Source organism: Aedes albopictus, chromosome 2 (genome assembly GCF_035046485.1).
Source record: "Aedes albopictus strain Foshan chromosome 2, AalbF5, whole genome shotgun sequence".
In the NCBI taxonomy this organism is placed as follows: domain Eukaryota; kingdom Metazoa; phylum Arthropoda; class Insecta; order Diptera; family Culicidae; genus Aedes; species Aedes albopictus.
Window position 1 is genome coordinate 262054535 of NC_085137.1, and position 22634 is coordinate 262077168.

Sequence of the window (22634 nt, forward strand, 5' to 3'; positions counted from 1 at the left end):
TGTACCATTACATTGCAATAATTGAAAGAGAAAGTGAACAAAGAGAGCCTCTCAAATGCAGATAGGACCTATTGAAATGTTTGGCCTGTACTCAGTTCTATATCTCGTACGGGTTGTGCATAGTACGGATGCACCGACGAGCTGGGAAGCTGGAACGTTGTCGATGCTGTTACGGGTTAATTAGTACCGTAATTATGGTAGTCCTATGGTAGCATAGTCTGATTAAAGCATCGCTTAAACCAGCTACTCCCTCCACTACGATCAAACTATCACTTCGCGACCGGTGGGATTTGTTTTAGATATGAAAAAACTCAACTTTAAGTTGAGAAAAAACCTCCACTTCGAAAGGTAACCGCAAAAGAAAACACGTCCGATTTCGACGAGCGATCGGTGAGAGATCAGGGTGCTCGTCTTGCCCCGCAGTATGTTCGAACTAACCATAAAACATCTTTTTTGTTTAGTCAAAGAAATCATCCTTATTGTGAATTTTGAACCCTGCCATGTTCATGGGTGGTAGAAAGCATGATATAGAAAAGAACTACTGAGAAGTACTTTGAAAAATTGTGTTAACTTTCAACAAACTCAACGCGATCCTTAGGGTGCTAATCTTGCCCTGCCCTACCCTATATTTCCTTCGATTATTCAAACTTTCTCGCAGAGATATATTCAAAATCTTCTCTCACAATTTCTCCTTGTTTATAGTTCCAGCGATTTTGTTCATACATTTTTTCTTACAGGTACCTAGTTTCTTGGATTCCTCGAAAGTTATCTTCTACATTATGAAGTTTTGATTTTTATCGGAATTCCAATTGTTATACAGGAATCCTTTTTTATTAGAAATGCTTTCACGTTATTCAAAACGAATATATACCACCATTAAATTCTTTTGGTATACATTTGGCAATTTCAAATCGAACATTTGAACGAGTCAAAAAAGATGGTTTGAGCATTGGTTTCTTTTTGGATTATGCCTATGCTTGAGTACACAGGGTCAAATATTTGACAAGGAATGAACGCCCCGCCCCCTCCCTTTCGTTGCGAGATGCGTTGAGCTTCTGGTAAAACTTCTATGAGCCATTTTACGAAGTGGCAAAATTGTTGATGATGATATTGATTTTCACGGGTTAGGACGCCATCTCCTGTCAAATTTTCATTCATAAAATTGGCTCGTAAAATGGACTTATTGTGAATTGATAAAGGGAATTTCACACGGATAGAACGATCAACATTTTTCAGCATCACTTTATTTGTTTCTTTACAGACAATTATTAAAATTAACAACTTTTGTACTTAATCTATTTTTGAAATAATTTAGGAGACCGAAATATTTGTACAACTTAAAATAATTAACGTTCTTACGGTAATAATCTTGGCAGGTTTCAATGTCCAATATGTCTTCAATTATTAAGTTACGCACATTTTAGGCTTACATAGTTGAAACATAATACGCTGCTGTGAATGGCTAAAATGATTCGAACGGTAATTGAAAACATAAACTAATAACGGTACATCAAAATCTGAAAAGATTTTAAATTTATGCTTCAACAACTGATTAATTGAAGTTATTTTCATTCTTTTATTTATTGTTGTACAATCGTAGTTTGAATGCTGACGTGATTGTATTGTGGACACTTTGAACGGAAAATTTTAAATGTAGAACTGTTATCGAATTTAAAAGTTTATTTCATTACAAAATGTTTGTTTGGTTCATATGTTACTGTTATCAAAAATGTATAAGGTGATGTTTCTCTTACAAACATACAGTGTACGCGTCGTTACTTAATTTATGAGGTATATTAAAGTTTCTGTTTTGATACTATTGTTAACTGTGGTGATAAAAGCTATGAGGTTTTGTGTTTGTATATGAAGAAAAGTTAGAATACGAGATGTTGGGTAGATGGAACGCCTGCAACAGGCAAAACTAGATAGATTGAGGAAATTTAAAAGGAGGGCGATGGGATTTAGGAAGGGGACTTCTAGTAAAAACGTGGATATTTAAAGGCACATTTCTAGTGTTTGACCACCTTCCCAACATCACGTTCCAACATTTCCGTCCTGGCTATTGCATTGTTGTGGTAATTTAGTATGTAGTGGAGTCTAATTTGTGTGTATATGAAAATGTAGCTATTGCAGTTATATGGAACCCGTTTGTGTTGTGTTGTGACTATTGTACATTGTGGAGGATGGTTTGGATGTAGAGGATCACTTTAAATATACCCATTTGGTGTGAACTAGTTACGCAAATGAATGAATAATAGTAATATAAATACGGAACAAAAACCGCCAAACTGCTAAACTGAGAAATGCAGTATGGTCGAATTACGCAACAAAATCCAAAGGCCGATTGAAACCACCTTTACGGTTCATGTACTGTCTGTACTTCCGTTTCAAAATCACATGCACTTCGCCCACATTGTTGCCTTCGACCTTCTTACCTTTTGTCGTGTCGAATCCGCAAAAGCCCATGGTTTTGAGCATTTCCTGTTCTTCTGGTGTTTTTCCTTCAAGGTCGGCCTGTGTAACGACGGGTTTTGTGTGAACTCGCCTGGACGAAGTAGGTAGTGGTGATTTCTCTCGGCCCCTCTCTCTATCAAACGATCGTGACCTTAAAATATGCAGATTAGTGAATCTCTGTATTAATGCACATTTCAGTGCGGAAATTGTTTAGTGAGCAAAAGAAAAAAAATCTTCGAAAGGGTAAGGGATATCTTAAACTCTTTTCTCACTTTGTGAATAGAAAAAAAAAGACTAATAGTGGCACAATTCAGAAATCAGATAGAGGAGGTAGATTATTTACCAAGAGATGACAAGCTAACTTGAGCAATCTCTAGTTAAACAATCGTGGTCACTCTGAGATACGTCTTAGTACGAAATTCTAAAGTTTTCAAAAATTCCCAACCAAATAGGTACTCAAAAAGTCAAAAGAAAAAAATAAGTGCGGACCGGATTCATCATAATACACTACACTCAGCGGGGGGGCCTGCCTGTATTCACCTCGATCGTCTTCTGTAATCACGCTGGCGCAGGTCTCGTTCCCTATCTCGCTCCCGACGTTCTCGACTTCGGTCTCGACTTCTTTCCCGTTCAATTGAGCGTCGCCGTTCCCTAAAACACAAAACAAAAATAATATATAGGGTGAGGCGGGGCAAGATGGGTCAGTGCCATTTTCGGGCGCATTACTCATGTTTTGATTATGTTAATAATTTTGTTAGATGACCAGCATGAATATACAAAAGTTTGGGGCATTGATTGAAAAAATATTCACTTTCATTTGAAATAAAAAAATAAAATGATTTTTAGCCATTTTTCTTAAGCGATACATTCCATATAATCTCCATATAAACGGCCGCGGGGCAAGATGGGTCACCTTCAATTTTGAACGTATTTTTGAAGCATTCAAAGGTTTTTATTTTTTATTACAAGACTATCTCATAAATGACTTCAATCAAGCGGAATGAACGCTCTAAATTATAACATAAAATTATGATAATTTTTCAGTGAAAACGTCGATTTTCAAAGCGCCTTAGGACCGTTTAAATCGTAAAGTTTTTTATATTCCAAATATATTTATAAAATGTTTACTAGTAGCTCTTGTTTACTCAGTATGGATATGGAGCATATATGAATGCGGAACAAATATTATATTTTCGTTGAGAAAATGTGAATTACTTAAAAGGTGACCCATCTTGCCCCGCCCTTTTTTCACGGCGCAAAATCGATCACTTTTTAAAACTGCTTGTTTAACATCATATTTTTTGTTTAATGATCTTTTTATCGACTTTTAGCATAGCTAACTAGTGTATTAAAGAGTAGCGGACGGATACAAACCAATACGATTTGTATATACAAAGTTATGGTGATCCATCCTTAGGCGACCCATCTTGCCCCGCCCCACCCTACATAATACACACAATTAGCAATAATATAGCGTTTGAAAAATCAAGAAACATAGATTATTGATTTTTACAGGGCTCTTTGAAGTGAAGAACATCCTTAAGGTCACGGTATTAGGGAATGGCACGGTATAAATTTTTAACTTTCAATTATGTAACTGGATTTTTTACATTGGTTGTTTTTTGGACAAATAGTTGACCCTGTGTACTAACGGTTTAAGTAATGCTTAACATCTACACTCAGAATAGGATATACTACTGGGCCGATTTCTTCACCTCGGCTTAACTGGTAAGCCAGGCTTACCCATATATAGTTAAACCTGGCTTAACGCTTGAGCCAGGGTGAAGAAATCGGCCCTAAATTTGTGAAAAGTAATGTATCCTAAGTAGCTTCCTTGACTTCATATAAAGCGTATACCGTAAAACGGGGTACCATTGATCAGCGGGATAAAATTGATCGGTTTCACCGGTTTCATGAAATGTTCAAATAAACATTAAATTTTTTTTTTAAATTTCAATGAATGCTAGTACAGGAACTATGAAAAAAAATCATTGCATAAAATTGTGTATGGAACTTGTTGCAAAACTCGATTTTTCAGCACTCTTCATATTTATCCAACTCGGCAAGCCTCTTTGGAAAAATGTACGACTCGTGCTGAAAAAAAAACAACTTTTTGCAACTTGTTACATAAATGACTATAGCAACCACGGCGTGCAGTGCTCTATATAATTGCGAGTATATTATTAGACTCTCATTGGAACTATACTAAATACAATAGAAAAATGTTATTGTAATGGCTCATATAAATATCGTGGGCGTTGCTAACTACGCACGGAAGTGAAATACTTCACATTCAACATGCACAATACGATTTCAAACTATACCCATACCTGCCAGCCGATCGATTTCGCTCACGATCCCGGCGTTTTTCTCTGTGTGCTTTTCTGCGCGGCGGTGATGGCATCTTTTCCGGACAATCTGTGTATACAGACAAAAAGAGTAAGGTTATGTTACTGTTGATTGGATGTTCGACCCACCGGCCTCCGATGCATTTTAGGTCTGTTTCAACTAAACCAGCAAGATTTTGAAATTAATATAAACCGTCGCAATAATGCGAATTTTGTTCCGACAATTGAAAATTTATAAACTTACCACAATTACGAAGTCATGTAGTTGATTTTTGGCGAGAAACGTCCGCAGCGAGAAGGAAACTCAAGAGAACTGTTTTGCAAAGCAAAGCGGCGGAGCTTAATCGTACAAAATTAAGAGCTAAAAAATGCATGATGACAAAAGGAGCTGTCAAAAGCACAGCACGGTGCATCAACGGCATCAACAGGTCAAAAGCAAAAGCACGGATGCGGTGCATCAACAGGTCTGTGCCAAAAAGCATTACGATTTCTCCGAAAGGGTTCGTTCAAATATTACGTAACGCAAAAGGGGGAGGGAGGGGGTCTAGCACTGCGTTACGCTTCATACAAAATTTAAAAATTTCTCATACAAAAGTTGTTACGTGGGGGAGGGAGGGGGTCTAAAATTGTCAATTTTTGCGTTACGTAATATTTGAATGAACCCAAAACAGTATTATTTACAGAACAACTTTTAAACCGATAGAGGCAAAAACAGCTTTTCATGTGTAGTGCTACATTGAGGCGATTTTCCATATGTGAAACTACATAATTATTTGTTGATTTGTATTCCGCGACTACGAAGGTAAAAGAGAATCCAACTCTTTGTCGCTCTAATGAGAAAGTATACACGGAGAGGCGAAACTACCCAAAAGTGAGTTCTTTCCACCCAACTTCGGGGTTGCGTGCGTCAAGCCAATTTTGAGTTGATGGAAACGATGTTTTTGTTGGGTTGTTCCCGCTTGCTTCCATGTGAAAAAAATACCTAATTTTAAGTTTTTTCCACCCAACCGAAATTTTAACTAGGTTGTATTCACTCAAATTTGAGTACTGTGCTAGAAACTCAGTTTTGGCTTGACGCACGGAACTGCAAAAGTTGGGCTGTTTCTCTCTTCACTCTCTGACAACAACAGAAAGAGCGCATGAAAAGGGAGATGAAAAAGAACTCAAAATTGAGTTTAAAAGTACCTAATTTTGAGTTTTTCAGTTTCTCCGTGTAGATAAGCTAGTATGACACTCTTTGACCAATGCCAAATATTTGACCACTTTTGACAGTTAAATTTTGACCAAGGTGTACCTGGCAAACAAAAATATTTGTCACTCTCGAAAAACGAATAGGGACAAACAGAGCCAAACAACCTGCCAAAATTTATCTGTCAAAAATGGTCAAATATTTGGCGTCTGGACAAAGAGTGTAATAGCACCCATTGTAGAGTAAACATAGATCCGTGTTGATGAATCCGTTGTATCCAAACGAATTGTCAAAATCTGTATCCAAACGAGCATGACGTCACGATTTGGACAACATCAATGGAGCGCATGACGTCATATTCAACCGTCACACTTGAAAATTACTACTTACACGCTTGAAACATTTTAGTCAGCGGTGTCCGCGGATCTATGTTTACTCTACTATCTATATGAGAAAGGAACTGTCAGAATGTGCGTGAAAAAATAGCAAAAAATATTTCCCTCTCGTTTTTTCTCACGTAAACCATCACGCACATTTGACAACTTCGTAGTCACGAAATGATAAAATGTCAGCTCGCGCTGGGGAGAAAATATTTCTAACAGAAATTTAAAGTGCATTTATTGCGGATTTTACCCAGTAATAGACTCACACGCGGAAAATGTTGTCCCACCAATATATTTTCACACCACTTTTCTCATAGATTGAGTTTTGCCACCGCTAGCAAAAACAACATTGAACGCACTCTCTCGGTTGGTACAATGAATACATGGTTCGTTTAGCTGCTAAATGCCGTGCAATCTGACGTGTGAGTATTTATTTTTCCTCTTCGAAGATTTGCTCGAAAATCTATCAACGAATAAAAAATGCAATAAAAACAATTTCTGGATAGGGGCCGTTCATTAACCACGTAGACTTTTTGGGGGGAGGGGGGGATCTCACCAAAGTCTACGCTCCATACAAATCTCAGAATTTTCGTATGGACAAAAGTCTACGAGGGGGGAGGGGGGGTCTGAGATGGCCAAATTTTGGTCTACGTGGTTTATGAACAGCCCCATAGGGAACGTTCATAAATTACGACACGCAAAAATCAACCATTTTCAACCTCTCTCCCCCCCCTATGTCACACTTTTTGTATGGGGCCTCTGAAGTTTTTATATGGGTCATCACGCTTGGCCGAACCCCCCCTCTCCTCTCAAAGCGTGACGTAATTTATGGACGTTCCCATACCGACATTGGTAAAAATTTATGTCGTTTTCGTTTTTGTGGCGGTGCTACACCACTTCGTGCTACACTTTTCACAGAAAAAACGAACATTTTCGGTGCAGTTGCGTTGGTGTGCGTGAATAAAAACCAAAATATTTACAACTTTTCAAATGCTGATTGGTGGACACGGTGCGCACCTGCTACACTCTCGAATTTTTGAGTGCTGCACTATCTTGAACGGTGCAGAAAAAGTGCTACACCGGAGTAGCACGAAAATCAAAAACGAACATTTTCGGTGCAAAAGTGCTGCACCGGTGTAGCACCACCGTAAAAACGAAAACGACATTAATTTTCGATTTCGATATTTTCGGGTAAAGACTCCGACAGTATTCTGTCAATCGATTTTCGGTGAAAATGTAAGCTACCTTCTCGTTTATTTTGTTTTTTTGTGTCACTGTCAGAATAATCTAGTACTACGATCAAATCAAAATCATCCGAAGCACGATTTCACATCCTCAGACGAAATCGGAGTTATCTTTGGCATAAGTTCTTTTAACCTGGGCTTCTAACTTGCCATTTGTGAGAAAAAAGATCATAAACCGCCACAATGAACATGTTGGCTAAAGTATTCCGAGTGCCATCGGTGAAGCAACTGTCGGTTGCGGTGACCCCAACTAAAAACATCGTCGGCAAGCGCGATTTCACCAGAACAATTTGGTACATGTGCCGCTCAGAAAACATCAATGGAACGTCGTCGGTCTTTCCCAAAGAACTCTTGAAACCAACCATCAGTTGTTCCTGCGGATGTGCTGGTTCCAAGCATATCCACACCAAAGGTAAGTAAGTAGGTAGTTGATGCAATATGCAGCTTGATTGTTCTATCTGCATAACGATTACATAACCTAAACATGTGGGACGCTTTAAATGCCCTGAAGCAGAGATGGGAAATGTCTTTTTGGTCATTTTGCTCTTTTTTGTAATTTGGAACATTTTTATTGAATACGGTATCTGTACGGTATTTTTGCTCATTTCTCTGTCCCTAGTTAGAAATGTTAATCAGCATCATTATTTTCCATAAGTAATCACCATCCATAGGTGACGTAAACGGACGGAAATTTGAACTGGAAGTGGTATCATGTAATTGTAATTTTATTGAAAACGATAAGGTGGTCAAGGAATCTTACTTATGGTCATATTCCTCATCCGCATTTGCAGCTCGGTGTGACCGGTATCGTTCTCTTGATACCACCGTTTAACGCCTTGCCTCGGAATCTGCTGAAGTTCATCCTCGCCATTGGGCGCTGTGACTGGAGCATGTGGCATTTCAGGCCAAACATGTCTAAAGGTCCAATCTGCAGAAGAGAGGCTCTCTTTGGTTTCTCTCTCTTTCGTTAATATCTCAGATGTTTATTTGTATTTTGATTGCCTCCTTGCATTGAACGATGATCAAAACAATCGTCTTTCGATTTGTACTGCAAAAATAGTTGAAAAGTGTACCATTACATTGCAATAATGGGGCACGTTCGGTGTAGTACTAGATTTGTAGTAATGAGCTGAATTTTAGTATGGTGAGAAGGTCAATTCTCCGTTTCTGCAATGAAATGGTGCAGGAAGCGTGGGTATTATGATTCCTTACCTAATTTGAAGCTGTTTGAGCAAAACTTTGGATAACTATGTTGTTTATGTTGCAAGAAATGGAGAAAATAACAACACAGTTGCCCAAAGTTTTACTCAAACAGCATGAAATTAGGCCAGGAATCATAATACCCACGCTTTTTGCACTATTTTATTGCAAAAACGGAGAATTGACCTTCTCACCATACTAAAATTCAGCTCATTACTACAAATCTAGTACTTCACCGATCTGCTCTATTAAAAGAGAAAGTAAACAAAGAGAGCCTCTCAAATGCAGGTAGGACCTATTGAAATGTTTGGCCTGATTTGCCTTGATATTGATTGATGCACCAAGCGATAAGAAGAAGAGTTTTGACATCCAAGCGGTGTGCCGTTTACATCCATCGACCAATCAGCGACGAGAATCTAATCGACGGCACACGCTAACCCTCAGTTACCCAGATTGGTGTCAAAGCGACCCAGACTGAGCAAAACTGCAGTTACTCTAAACTGAGTAAAGGCACCTTTACTCAAATCTGGGTTACCGATGTTGGTGGCAAAATCTGGGTAAACGATACCCAGCTCCTCCGGGGCCTTGATTTTGTTAATTTATTTCCAATTTAGATTTTGATTAAAAAGCTCTCCGTTGCCACGTGCTGTTCACTTACCTGATGCTGGAAAACAGTTTCCCGGAATAATTCCACTGTTTTCCCGTCATTTATCGGCATATTTTTCGCGAAAACATTCATAGTTTCCAGCGTTCTCCTGACCGCTGCCATATTCTCAAACCGAAAAGTGACAAAGTGCCGATTACCCAGATCTTTACCCAAATTCAGCGAATCTGGGTTTTCGGGTTACCCGGATTCTGACAACTGCTAACAACATGAAAATCCGGGTCGAATCGACCCAGTCGATGGGTAGTTTCAGGTTAGCGTGCACACCGCTTGGATGTCAAAACTTCTTCTTCTTTTCGCTTGGTGCATCAATCAATTGTCTTGATTATAGGGCACTGCATGGAATTATCTCCTTCTCTTTCACTCTTACAGAAATTTTGTAAACAACAAGGCCAAGAAACGTCAAAATCCCATACAAAACCAAAACAGTGCGGTGCCCTATACTAAACGTTAATCGCTGTGTCATGGTACCGACAGGATTGAAAAAATCACTTTCAATTGAATGAAATTGTGCTGAACTGAATGCCTTAGGGTGAATATATGACGAATCCACAACTCGATTTTTCAAGACCACAAATCAGAAGAACCGAATGTCAGTTTGCGCTGAAAAGTTGATCGATTGGTCACCACCAGCGGGTAACCAATCGATCAACTTTTCAGCGCAAACCGACATTCGGTTCTTCAGATTTGTGGTCTTGAAAAATCGAGTTGTGGCTTCGTCATATATTCACTAGAGTAATTAATAATTTGTAATTTTTATTAAAAACGATAACCTGCCAGTGGGTCATCGTTTATATGGAAAAATGAAAAATTCAATGGTATCCCATCAGACCGAAGCTTTTTTGATCCCATTGCAGGACCCAAATAAGTGTGCAAAATTTGGGCAGGATCGGTTATGTCTACGTTTTGCGCATCGCGTTTGAAGTTTGTATGGGGTTTTACATGGGAAAACACACGTTTTTGCATTTCTCTCATAACAAGCTCGATTTTTTCTAAAACCATGTAACCGATAAAAAGAAAACATAGCCTAGGGTGTCCTGAAAAACTTTGCCGAAGACCGCGAAGTGATCTGATGCTTATGAAAAAGGTTATAGCGATGGCATTGCTTAGCGAAACAGCATGATTTTGTTGCTATTGTTATTCCTTTACATGTTGAAAAATAAACACATGCATGCGATTCGTTGGTTATAACTATTTTCACAAGCATCGGATCGCTTTGCGGTCTTCAACAAAGTTTTTCAGAACATCTTAGGCTATCAGTATTGGTTAAAAAGTTATAGATAAACTTTTTCAACTTATGACAGAAATGCAAAAAAGTATGTTTTCTCATACAAAACCCCATACAAATTTCAATTGCAATGCGCAAAGTGTAGACGCAACCGATCGTGCTCAAATTTTGCACAGATACTCAGGACCCGAAACGGAACCAAAAAAGCTTTGATCTGAGAAAACGATTCCGATGACCCACGCTAATATTCACCTTAGGGCTTAGGCATTCATTTTCTGCTCCGCTGTGAGATACTTGAAAGTGAACACAGAAAAACTCAACTACTTTGTGGACGTTATGACTCCACCTTCATCAACACACACTCTGCGCTGATGGATGCTTCATGTCAACAACGGCCGCATGAATGCGACTCGCCCATAAGCAAGCGTGGTGAATTTTCTCTTTTGAGTACCAATGACAGGGAAAATGTTGTTATAGACGAGTGCACCGATGAACTGAATTCATCGCGGTCCGAGAATTTTGACACTAGAGCGGGGTCGCTTCCAATCAGAAGTGAAAGATTTCCAATCAGAATTGAACAATTCTGATTGGGAACGACCCCGCTGTAGTGTCAAAATTCTCGGACCGCGATGAATTCAGTTCATCGGTGCACTCGTCTATGGACTTATCCACCGATGAACCAAATTCATCGCGGTCCGAGAATTTTGACACTAGAGCGGGGTCTGTTCCAATCACAATCGTCCAATTCTGATTGGAACGGCCCCGCTCTAGTGTCAAAATTCTCGGACCGCGATGAATTCGGTTCATCGGTGGATAAGTCCATTAAATCTCGCCGTCGCCACGATGTGAGCGACGAGAGAATTTATATTCTCTTCTCACAAATCACCTTTACAGCTTATTGCTGACTCACCCCAAATTGGACTATCACACTATTTTTGGTACGCCTAAAAAGTGTGATAAAAGTGCACAATAGGAAGCAATCAGTGAAGTACTAGATTGAAAGTAGTGAGCTGGATTTTTGTATGGTGAGATGATCAGTTCTCCATTTCTGCAATGAAATGGTGCAAACAGCGTGGGTTATATGATTTCTGGGCTAATTTGATGCTGTTTGAGCAAAAGTTTGGGTAACTGTGTTGTTGTATTATTTATTTTTTGCAACTTCAACAACACAGTTACCCAAACTTTTGCTCAAACAGCATCAAATTAGGCCAGAAATCATATAACCCACGCTGTTTGCACCATTTCATTGCAGAAATGGAGAACTGATCATCTCACCATACAAAAATCCAGCTCACAACTTTCAATCTAGTACTTCACTGATTGCTTCCTATAGGAAGCAATCAGTGAAGTACTAGATTGAAAGTAGTGAGCTGGATTTTTGTATGGTGAGATGATCAGTTCTCCATTTCTGCAATGAAATGGTGCAAACAGCGTGGGTTATATGGTATCTTGCCTAATTTGATGCTGTTTGAGTAAAGCTTTGAGTAACTGTGTTGTTGAAATGGGGCACGTTCGGTGTAGTACTAGAATTGTAGTAATGAGCTGAATTTTAGTATGGTGAGAAGGTCAACTCTCCGTTTCTGCAATGAAATGGTGCAAAAAGCGTGGGTATTATGCTGCCCCCACTCGCATAACAGTCCCATTTGACTTTTCATCAATTTTGAGTTAATGTTATGAATAGTCATCATTTTCGATGTACTTCCAAATACAATAATAAAAATTACGAATTTTTATGTCAATGTGTGAAAAAAATACCAAGTCATGAGCGTCCCATATCAAAAGTACCCGCATAACAGTCCCATCATGGATTTTTGTGTCACGAAACACAAAACTGAACAACCTTGTAGCAATTATAATATTTTTTACAGTTATATATTCATGTGCAAAGCAATCTGTGAAAGTTTCGAGATGATCGAAATATTTTTCAAATTTTGACGATTTTTCAAAGTTTTATATGGAAACAAGTTTTCAAACTTCAAATGCCGTTTTCTCAATTCCTCCTTTTTGCAAATGGGACTGTTATGCGAGTGGGGGCAGTATGATTCCTTGCCTAATTTGATGCTGTTTGAGCAAAACTTTGGATAACTATGTTGTTTATGTTGCAAGAAATGGAGAAAACAACAACACTGTTTTCCAAAGTTTTGCTCAAACAGCATCAAATTAGGCAAGGAATCAAAATACCCACGCGTTTTGCACCATTTCACTGCAGAAACGGAGAATTGACCTTCTCACCATACTAAAATTCAGCTCATTACTACAAATCTAGTACTTCACCGATCTGTCCTATTGCAAGAAATAAATAATACAACATCACAGTTACCCAAACTTTTGCTCAAATAGCATCAAATTAGGCATGAAACCATATAACCCACGCTGTTTGCACCATTTCATTGCAGAAATGGAGAACTGATCATCTCACCATACAAAAATCCAGCTCACTACTTTCAATCTAGTACTTCACTGATTGCTTCCTATTGACTCGGATCGCCTCGACGTCTTCGGTGCACTTATTCCTTGATTTGCAAGGAATAAGTGCACCGAAGACCCCAACTCGATCCGACGTGGTCCTGCGCTGCAATCACACTTTGAAGGTGTGTGCACACTATTGTGTCAGTCCAATTTGGGGTACAGTCAGCAATACATTCGGCCAGAACATTAGTGTGATTGGAAAAGTTAAAAAACCCGATTTAATCCACCTATGGTGAACAGAACCCTTCTTACACTTATTAAAAATATTGTATTATTCGTATTTAACAAATTTATTTTGTGTGATTGACCAAAAGTTCTAGAAAATGTTGTGGATTTGGTATCTAGTGGATTGACTTCCAAAATAGCATCAGACCATGGACTAAACTACCAGAAATGCCATACACCTCCTAGAAACTTGTATGGAATGTTAAAAAAATAGCTTACATATTCTGGAATATTGTAAATAATAATTGGTTATTGTTTATTATCTACTTACAGGCGAACGTGAGCTTGTTGAGTTTTTGACCGAAGAAATTGTCGCCGAAAAAAAAGCTCAGAAGAAAAAAACCCTTCCCACTGACATCGATGGATTCAAAGTGAAACTGAACGGAGCCGATGTGGAACTTACCAAACAATCCGACAAGGAAAAGTAATACACTTTTTTTTTAGAATTAGAGAATCACGATGTTTAAACACACGTGTTTGTCTTTCAGAATCGTGGTTTCCTTCAACGTGAACCACACAGTCGATGCTGAAGATGAAGCAGAAATCGATCCCAACGCGGATAAGCCAGAATTTGCCGAAATGCGGAGCAAACCACAGTTTGAAATCGACATTGTGAGAGGATCCCAGACTTTAAGTTTTACTTGCTCATTCCTCCAGGGCGAGGCACAGGAAGGCGAATACAGTAAGTAAAATCCTACAGCTGCCAATATTGTTTCGACATTAATTGTTTATTAGGCATAGTACACAAATTACGTAACGTTATAGAGGGAGGGGGTGTCCAGGTTAGTGTTACGGTCCATAAAACAATGCTATACAAAAAGTGTTACAAGGCAAAGTAAGGTGGTCTGAAATGGTTTATTTTAGCGTTACGAAATTTTTGTACCATGCATTGCCTACGGCTTCTTCTTTATGGCTCTACGTCCCCACTGGGACTTGGCCTGCCTCACTTCAACTTAGTGTTCTTTGAGCTCTTCCACAGTTATTCAATTGAAGGGCTTTCTTTGTCTGCTAATTCATTATTACACCAACGAACCTAACCTCAAAATGACTGACAATAGGCCTGATCAGAATACGTTTAAATTCAGCTGATTTTGGTGGCCTTTGACAGTTCTTCTATGAAAATGACAGTTCAGCGTTTGCGCCTTTGTTCGGCAGTTGTAAACAGTGGCATACACGGATCTGTCAACGAAAAAGGCACATTTTCAGGTCATTTTGTACATCTAGTTACATGAGCATGAAAAGGACGGCAACAAGATCGATAAATTAGAATACATGATCCGTCTTTTTCGTGCATGTATCAAAACGACCTAATAAAATGTTAAACATTTTCATGGCTACCTTTGTTGGTGTAATGGAGAATTGCATGAATTTGTATATTTTGAGGCAAGTACACTATGCCTAGGGAGTCGAGAAAACTTGTCCGATCGGAACGGGAATCAAACCTGCCGTCTCCGGATTGGCGATCCATAGCCTTAACTCACATGAAGCTTCTCCCCACATGTCTTTAGGTAAACCGCTGTCATAGAGTATAGCCGCAGACAAACAGACGTAACAGCTTGAACGATTTTCATGTAAATCCATCGCCCAGTTCACACTACCATCACCTGGTGGAAAAGTTGCACGAATCACTGTGTTGTGCCATATCGTCAACAGAAGGCGCTAGTGTGAAACGTCAAACGCATAGAAAAACGATGCGCGCGCCTCTGATCGTGAAATCCACAACTATAAAAATTTAAAATGATCGTAAAAAGCGTGGTCGATGGAAATTTCGCAAGTGTTACGTCTGTTTGTCTGTGGTATAGCTATAATTTTCTCCATCAACGATCTGTTCATTCTTTCATTTACTACTTCACGGAGAAAAATACCTAGTAAACACAAACGGATTTCAGTTTAGTTTTTAACCGGATTTTTGGTTTGAATTTGGCACAACTGGCATGTTAGTTTAATTTGACTACCCGCGGCAGTTGTTATTAACCAAGTTGTTTGTTGTTTCTCTCTCACTTCGGCGTTTAATTTCTACTAACATCCGTTTGAAAATACCATTATGTTGGTTGTTTCGTTTTGACAGTCGAGGATATAAACGGTTTTGTTTGTTGTTTCAACTGCCATATGCCGTTTATTTTTACCAATGTTTGGTTTGTTTCCTACCTACATTTACCGTTCAAAACCAATCAACCCGTTAGTTGAAACTACAACACCCTCCGCACAAGACCGGTCATCATTATGCACAACCCAGAGCGTTAATGATTAATCATAAATTTAATCATGATTAATGATTAATGATTAAGATTAATCAAAAATCATCAATCATAATCACAAAAATTTCTCATTTAATCATTAATCATTAATCTTAATCACACTGTTTTTGCAATCTAATCATTAATCTGTAATCATAATCATAAGAAAAAATGTTAATCAATCATTAATCATTCATCACCAAAAAATGATTCATCACATAAAATATATTATTCAATTAAAATTGGTGCAAATGCTGTTCTAAATATTATAATTTATGATTCTTCTTTCAAAAATCTCCCAGACAGAGTTACCTTTAACTATTGAAACTTCAAAAATATTTTAAACAACAAATATATTTTAATCACTTCTAGTTTTTTTGTGATTGATTAATCATGATTAATCATGATTTTTAATCAATGAGTCATTTTTAATCATTAATCATAATCAATAATCACAGATGAAACCAAATTTAATCATTAATCATAATCTTTAATCATCTTTAAAATCAAATTAATCATTAATCATAATCAATAATCACCGAAATAAAAATTTTAATCTTCAATGATTAATCATGATTAAATTTTTTGTTAATCATGAACGCTCTGGCACAACCGCTACCAAATATTTTTTCGAATAGTGTGTTTCACTTCGAGAAATACGCCATTAGATGCTATTCGCCATACAATATTTTTGCGATTTACTTTTAGCGATCTTTCGCGCATAGAAGCTAGCGCCACATTGGTCGATGCGGAGAGTAGGAAAACAGTCAAAGCATTTAATTCATTGAACATTTTTCCTTTTTTTCAAGCATAAGCTGTTCTTCCATGTTCATTAATTTCATTGCGTTTTCATGTACAAACTGCTGAAAATGCGAGATTTTTCTTTCTTTTAAACACATCGTATTTAAAATGTTATAAAATGTTAAAATGTTTGGATGTAAGCTACAGATTTGTGCATCAACGTTTTTCTTGCCTTTAGAGTGTTCATTGATTTCTCATAATTTTACTATGAAGTTGAAGTTGCTGACTTTTCATCAGATATTTTTCCATCTTTTCAACATCGTTCGTGGTGCTGCATTTGAATTGAACGCAAGCCGTTACCGTTATCAAATATTTGAAGTTTTTTTTACCCTGCGGGAAACGTGCGCTGGATTACTTTGGCATACCATTGATGCAATGATCACATCTACAAAAATCTAAAATAAGGGGCATTCTCTCCTTTTTAAGGTTCTTTTTATTCGTGAATTTAAACTATAGCTATTTCTTCACATACCATTCTCCCTCGTAAAAACTCCCTCTCCCAAAAAGCTCACGTGGTTCATGAATGGACCCTTGACAGTATCAGCAGATTGATTTACGTGTTGTAATTTACCATTCCAGATGATGTATTTGGTATCGACGAAATAACTCTGTTCGAAGGGGAATGGAACGATAAATGTTATGCAGTAGCAGGGGATGTTCTGGACGGAGTAAGCTTACACAAAATGTTGCAATTGCATTTCGTCTAATATGTTGTATGTGTTTATTTTTTCAGTACCTGTATGATCTGCTCATGAACTTCCTGGAAGAGAAAGGCGTCAGCAATGAATTTGCTGAGAAACTCTCCGATTTCAGCACCGCGTATGAACACACCGCTTATATAAGCTTACTGGAAGGTATTTCCAAATTCACCATCGAAAAGAAATAGAGTCGTACATTTGTAGCATTTATTAAGTTGATTTAAACCATATTTTAAAACTTGAACAGTTATATTTTTTGTCAGAGAAAGAAAGTCAAAACCTAGGTCAAAACATGAAATGGCTCATATTTGATAAGTGACTCGACCCGAAATATTATAATGTGCGAATGAAGCGAAACAAATTGGTCACACTACTGCCCCCATTCGCATAACAGTCCCATGTTTGCTGGGTTTCCTATTCACATGGGACTGTTATGCGAATGGGGGCACTGCACCCCCGGGGCAGTATAACAAATAAGCATTACCAACATGACATTACAGAATGAATAGGACTATCGTTGCTTTTCGTCTCAGATGCATGTTATGGAAATGCATTAAAAAAAACAGCCTAACCTCAAAAGTTTTCCTCCTGAAACGCATTTGCGATAAACGCTATTCGGAAGGGGACAGTATGAAAGAACATTTGTTCGACATGGAGGAGTTTTCGTGACTTGCCAACGCCGGGCAGGAGCTGGAAGCAAACCTCGCAGTCGCAATGATCTTGCGAAGTCTTCCGAGCTCTTTCGACGCCTTAACAACCGCGCTCCAGTGTCGGGGCAATCCCATTTAGATCCCATTTGAACTGTACGAAATTTCAGCGCAATCGGTGAAACTATAATTTAGCACAAGCGGTTCAAAGTTTGCATAGGATTTACTATGGGAAAAGTTACACTTTCAAACAACAAATCCCAGAAGTAGCCCCTTGTCTTCTTAATTCAAATCGTTCAACGCTTCTTGTAGAAAACCCATTTATGAAACATTCCTTCAAAGACCGCAAAACGATTGGATGCTTGTGAAAAAAGTTATTGATTTATTACCGATTAGTGATCCAACGAACGGCTTTTTGATTGGAACGAGAATTTGATATTTGTCCCATACTACTGTACAAGTGTGCAAACCTAGATGCCGACAGAGGATTGATTCAAGTCAGATTGCATCCGCTTTGCACTTCATCGCAATTGTGGTGTCGGGGTAGAGTGTAGGGCTCTAACGCAGCGAATGCCGGTTCGAATCTGGTGAGCGTCATATTTTTTTCATTTGCACTTCATATTCATTGATTTGGTGAATATAGTCTACAAAAATTTGCTTATATGTACACCCAACTCTTTTTTTGCACGGGTCTGGTTTTGGTTCTGCTATAACTCAGACAATTTTCAACCGATTCTCATGAAATTGTGTTTACATGTAGGCACCATTAGTATTATCCGTGTACAAAATTTCATGAGCATCGGTTGAAAATTTACTGAGTTATAGCAAAAACCAGACCCGTACAAATAAAGAATCGGATGTAATAATGTTTTTCCTAAAATGACAAAAATAAATCCTTAGAGAACTTGAAAGTTTCGAGTAGCATCTTAAGCAGCTTTCAAGTTCTACGAAGTTCAGATGAAGTTCCGAATGGAACTTTCTGGCTGCTTAAGAGGCTAACAATGAGCCTTGCTGGAACTTATGTGCGAAGTTCCAGCAAGGCTCATTGTTAGTCTCTTAAGCAGCTAGAAAGTTCTGTTCGGAACTTGAAAGTGCATTTTGTCATGGGAAACGGAACTTTTGGTTATTTGGGTAGTAATCTATATTCCAAAGTTATATTCACATTCCATATAAAATACAAGCACAGACCAACAGACGTAACACTTGCGAAATTTCCATCGACCACGCTTTTACCGATTATTTTAAATCGCATCGTTTTTCTTCGCGTTTGACGTTTCACACTACGTTTCACGCCTTCTTTTGACTACAGCCTGGATTCGCTGGTTGGGTCACGACTGCGCCCCGATTAGCGAATCGTTTTCGTTCGTTAGGGCAACTGACAACTGATCAAAATGCTTTAGATACACTCGAGTGGTGAGAAATACGTCACGAAACTGTTGAATATATCTTTTTACCATTGGGGCGCTGACCCACTGAACTGAAATGTAAACCCTACCTTTGTTATTATTTACTTTCTACTTTGCTCTTCATCAGTTTAATAGAGAACACGTTTGTAAACGCACGTCGCGAGTTTCTGTGCTTTCTCCGAATCACAATTTCCCCACGCGGTTATGGATTCCCTGTGCTAAACTCTGCTGGGTGGCCAATTTCCTTCATACAGGTTATGGTCCCAGAGAGGAATCGTGGAATTCGGTCGGTTTAACGGTGTTATTCGCGGAAGTTTGTTCGGTTGGTTTCGGCGTCGTCGTGCGGAACGCATTCGGCTGATTGTTGTCTGGTGGTGATTGCCGGTTGTGTGCAAAATGGCGGATCCGGGAAAGTTTGCGATCAGCAAGCTGGGGAACACCAACTACGCCAGTTGGAAGTTCCAAATGGAGATGTTTTTGATCCGGGAGGATCTTTGGCATGTCGTGGCGGATGCCAAACCGGAGCCAGTGACCGACGCCTGGAACAAAGCTGACCGGAAAGCCCGTGCTACGCTAGGACTGTGCATTGACGAAAGTCAATAGTCTTGTTCAACGACGCAGATTGAACTTGCTCGAAGTTGCTGCATCTTGCTCTTACCCATTAGTCAACAAACGGGTAAGAGTAGGATGCAGCAACTTCGAGCAAGTTCAACCTACGTCGTTGAACAGGACTAATATGTGTTGATAAAAGATAGTGTTAGTGCGAAGGCGGTATGGGATGCTTTAAAAGCATACCATGAGAAGTCGACAGCGTCGTGGCAGTTGTCACTTCTAAATCGACTATGTGATGCGAAATTAAGTGAGAATGGAGACGTTGAGAAGCACTTGCTCGAGTTGGATTCGCTTTTCGAGCGCTTAGTGAATGCTGGCTTGGTGTTGGCGGAGAAACTGAAGATCGCCATGGTGCTTAGGAGCATGCCAGAATCGTACCATTTCTTGGCATCTGCTCTGGAGGCACGGCCTGACGCGGATGTTACGATGCAGTTGGTAGGGTCCAAGCTCATGGACGAATACCACAAGCGACAGGAGCGGAGCGGAAAATCTTCATCCGGGGAACAAGTGCTAAAAACGCAGAAAGTAAACAAAGAGAAGTTATGTTTCTTCTGCAAGAAACCGGGACATTTTAAAAGTGACTGTCGGAAGTGGCAAAGCGTGAAGGACAAGAACAGTAGTGGAGGCCCATCCGGTGGCAAAGCGGGTGGCAGCGGTCAGCAAGCTGCGAAGGCCAAACAAGTGAAGAATCCGGAAGTTAACAGTGTTTGTTTTTCTGCCCACACCGAGAGTGGTGCTGTCTGTGCAGCGGCAAAAGTGGATCGTTTGTGGACGATCGACAGTGGGGCATCTTGCCACATGACTAGCAGTGAGGGTTTTTTCGATAAGCTGGAAGAGTCGTGTGCTACGGTTATGATGGCGAATGGAAATCGCTCTGAATCCGGTGGTGTTGGGTGCGGATCTTTGAAAAGTGTTAACGGTACCGGAGATCCGGTGGAAATAAATCTGGAAAAGGTGTTATACGTGCCGAACCTCGACGGCGGACTGCTGTCCGTGAGCAAAATGGTAGACAGTGGGTACAGTGTGCTATTCACGAAGAACAGTGTTGAAGTGCGTGATCTGTCAGACTCAGTCGTGGCCTTGGGGGAAAGGCGCGGCGGACTGTACGTTTTGAGTGAGCCAGAACGGGTAGCGGTGGCAACCACCCAGTGTCATACAGTGAACTGCCAACACACATGGCACCGAAGATTCGGGCACCGGGATCCGGCGGTGTTCGAGAAGATTCAGAGTGAAAAGTGTTGGGATATGCAATACTGTTTCCTCTCAGTGTGGCATTCGGCGAGATTGAAGGCGAGATCAACCCTGCGAAAGCTTTCCACAGCAGAGCCGAGCGAGCGCGCCACGCGCGCATCAATGGATGGCATTTCATTCAGTCCCCTTTGTTAAACCCGTTCAGACGTGCATTAAAGTATTTTCTAGTTTCATTCACACGAAGTGTTTCATTCCAAGTCCGGTTCCCTTTCTTCGGTTATTTCGTTTCCGTTGTGCTTTGTCCACCTCTGCCCAACAGGTTATGGTCCCAGAGGAAATCCGAAAGAAATCTTCCGGATAGTGTAGGAAGAAAGTGTGAGAAACTGTGTTCCTGTTTCGGGTGTTCGCGCCGCGTGTTAATCGATTTCGTTTTCGACTGTGGTGATTCAGTGCGGAGACAAAATGGCGGAGCCGAACAAGTTTGCGTTTTCCAGATTGGGGAACAATAATTGGCAAATCTGGAAGTTCCGGATGGAGATGCTCCTGACCAGGGAGGAGCTCTGGTACGTCGTCGTCGGTGCGAAGCCGCAGTCAGTCACCGAGCAGTGGAAGAAGGACGACAGTAAAGCACGTGCTACAATGGGGTTGTGCATTGAAGACAATCAGTTTGGGTTAGTGAAAACGGCGAACAGTGCGAGTGATTTTTGGAATCAGCTCAAAGCGTACCACGAGAAGAGCACAGTCACGTCGCGTGTGTCATTGTTAAAGAAACTTTGCAGTTTGAATCTCGCGGAGGATGGTGACGTCGAAGGCCATCTGGTAGTGTTGGAGGATTTGTTCGATCGTCTGGCGAATGCGGGCCAAGAGCTGGAAGAATCGCTGCGGATTGCGATGATCCTGCGCAGCTTGCCCGATTCCTACGGTGGATTGGTCACGGCTCTGGAGAGTCGTGCCGATGCTGACATCACCATGCAGCTGGTCAAATCGAAGTTGCTTGACGAGTTCGAGCGGCGGCGGGAACGATCAGGTGAATCGTTCGACATGAAAGCGATGAAGAGTGCGGTGCAAAGTGACGACGGTGGTGCGGACAGAGTGTGTTATTTTTGCAAAAAGCCCGGTCACGTGCGACGCAACTGCCGACTGTACCTGGCGAAGCAGAAGAACGGTGAAGATGAGAAAAAGCCAGACGGCAGGGCGCGTGGTCGGCAGAGTGTTAAGAAAGTAGAGGATGAAAAATGTGGTGCTAGCGTGTGCTTCATGGTGGCAGGGCGTGAACAGCGCGAATGCTGGTTCATAGACAGTGGAGCAAGCAGCCACATGACGAGTGATAGGAACTTTTTTGTGTCGTTGGACGAGAAGCCCGGTCCGAATGTGATTCTGGCTGATGGGAAGATTGCCGCTACTGCGGGGCGCGGCGAAGGTGTAGTGATGTGTGTGGATGGGAACGGCGAAGCAATTAAAGTGAAATTGTGTGATGTACTGTATGTTCCGTCCCTAACCAGTGGACTGGTGTCGGTAGACAAACTGACGGCAAAGGGATTCAAAGTGAAGTTCCGAAAGGATGGGTGTTCGATTTGTGATGCCAGCGGGGAGGTAGTGGTTGTCGGTGAGCAATCAGGGTCGTTGTACAAATTGAAG

General features: G+C 40.2%; 2 protein-coding genes across 2 annotated transcripts; one reads left to right on the forward strand and one right to left on the reverse strand.

Annotated features, from left to right (window-relative positions):
- Positions 1-1228: 1228 nt before the first annotated feature.
- On the reverse strand, positions 1229-5204 carry LOC109421564 (U4/U6.U5 small nuclear ribonucleoprotein 27 kDa protein). Its single transcript, XM_029872357.2, has 4 exons — positions 5047-5204; positions 4785-4872; positions 2995-3105; positions 1229-2605 (listed from the first exon to the last, which is right to left on the reverse strand). Exons 2-4 carry the CDS (start codon positions 4856-4858, stop codon positions 2320-2322), a joined length of 471 nt encoding a protein of 156 aa, XP_029728217.2. The 5' UTR covers positions 4859-4872; positions 5047-5204; the 3' UTR covers positions 1229-2319.
- Positions 5205-7659: 2455 nt separating this feature from the next.
- Positions 7660-17384, forward strand: LOC109407055 (complement component 1 Q subcomponent-binding protein, mitochondrial). Its single transcript, XM_029872363.2, has 5 exons — positions 7660-8030; positions 13678-13828; positions 13893-14086; positions 17022-17110; positions 17176-17384. The coding sequence occupies exons 1-5, from the start codon at positions 7802-7804 to the stop codon at positions 17326-17328; spliced, it is 816 nt and encodes a 271-aa protein (XP_029728223.1). The 5' UTR covers positions 7660-7801; the 3' UTR covers positions 17329-17384.
- Positions 17385-22634: the final 5250 nt, after the last annotated feature.

What these genes read in the sequence shown, in the direction of transcription:
- LOC109421564 (XM_029872357.2), bottom strand. Translation starts at nt 4,858, where the DNA reads ATGCCATCACCGCCGCGCAGAAAAGCACACAGAGAAAAACGCCGGGAT. An exon ending in CGAAATCGATCGGCTGGCAG is followed by an intron (nt 3,106 to 4,784) that starts GTATGGGTATAG and finishes TTTGTGTTTTAG; the next exon opens with GGAACGGCGACGCTCAATTG. An exon ending in GATTACAGAAGACGATCGAG is followed by an intron (nt 2,606 to 2,994) that starts GTGAATACAGGC and finishes GCATATTTTAAG; the next exon opens with GTCACGATCGTTTGATAGAG.
- LOC109407055 (XM_029872363.2), top strand. Translation starts at nt 7,802, where the DNA reads ATGAACATGTTGGCTAAAGTATTCCGAGTGCCATCGGTGAAGCAACTG. An exon ending in AAACAATCCGACAAGGAAAA is followed by an intron (nt 13,829 to 13,892) that starts GTAATACACTTT and finishes TTTGTCTTTCAG; the next exon opens with AATCGTGGTTTCCTTCAACG. An exon ending in CAGGGGATGTTCTGGACGGA is followed by an intron (nt 17,111 to 17,175) that starts GTAAGCTTACAC and finishes TTATTTTTTCAG; the next exon opens with TACCTGTATGATCTGCTCAT.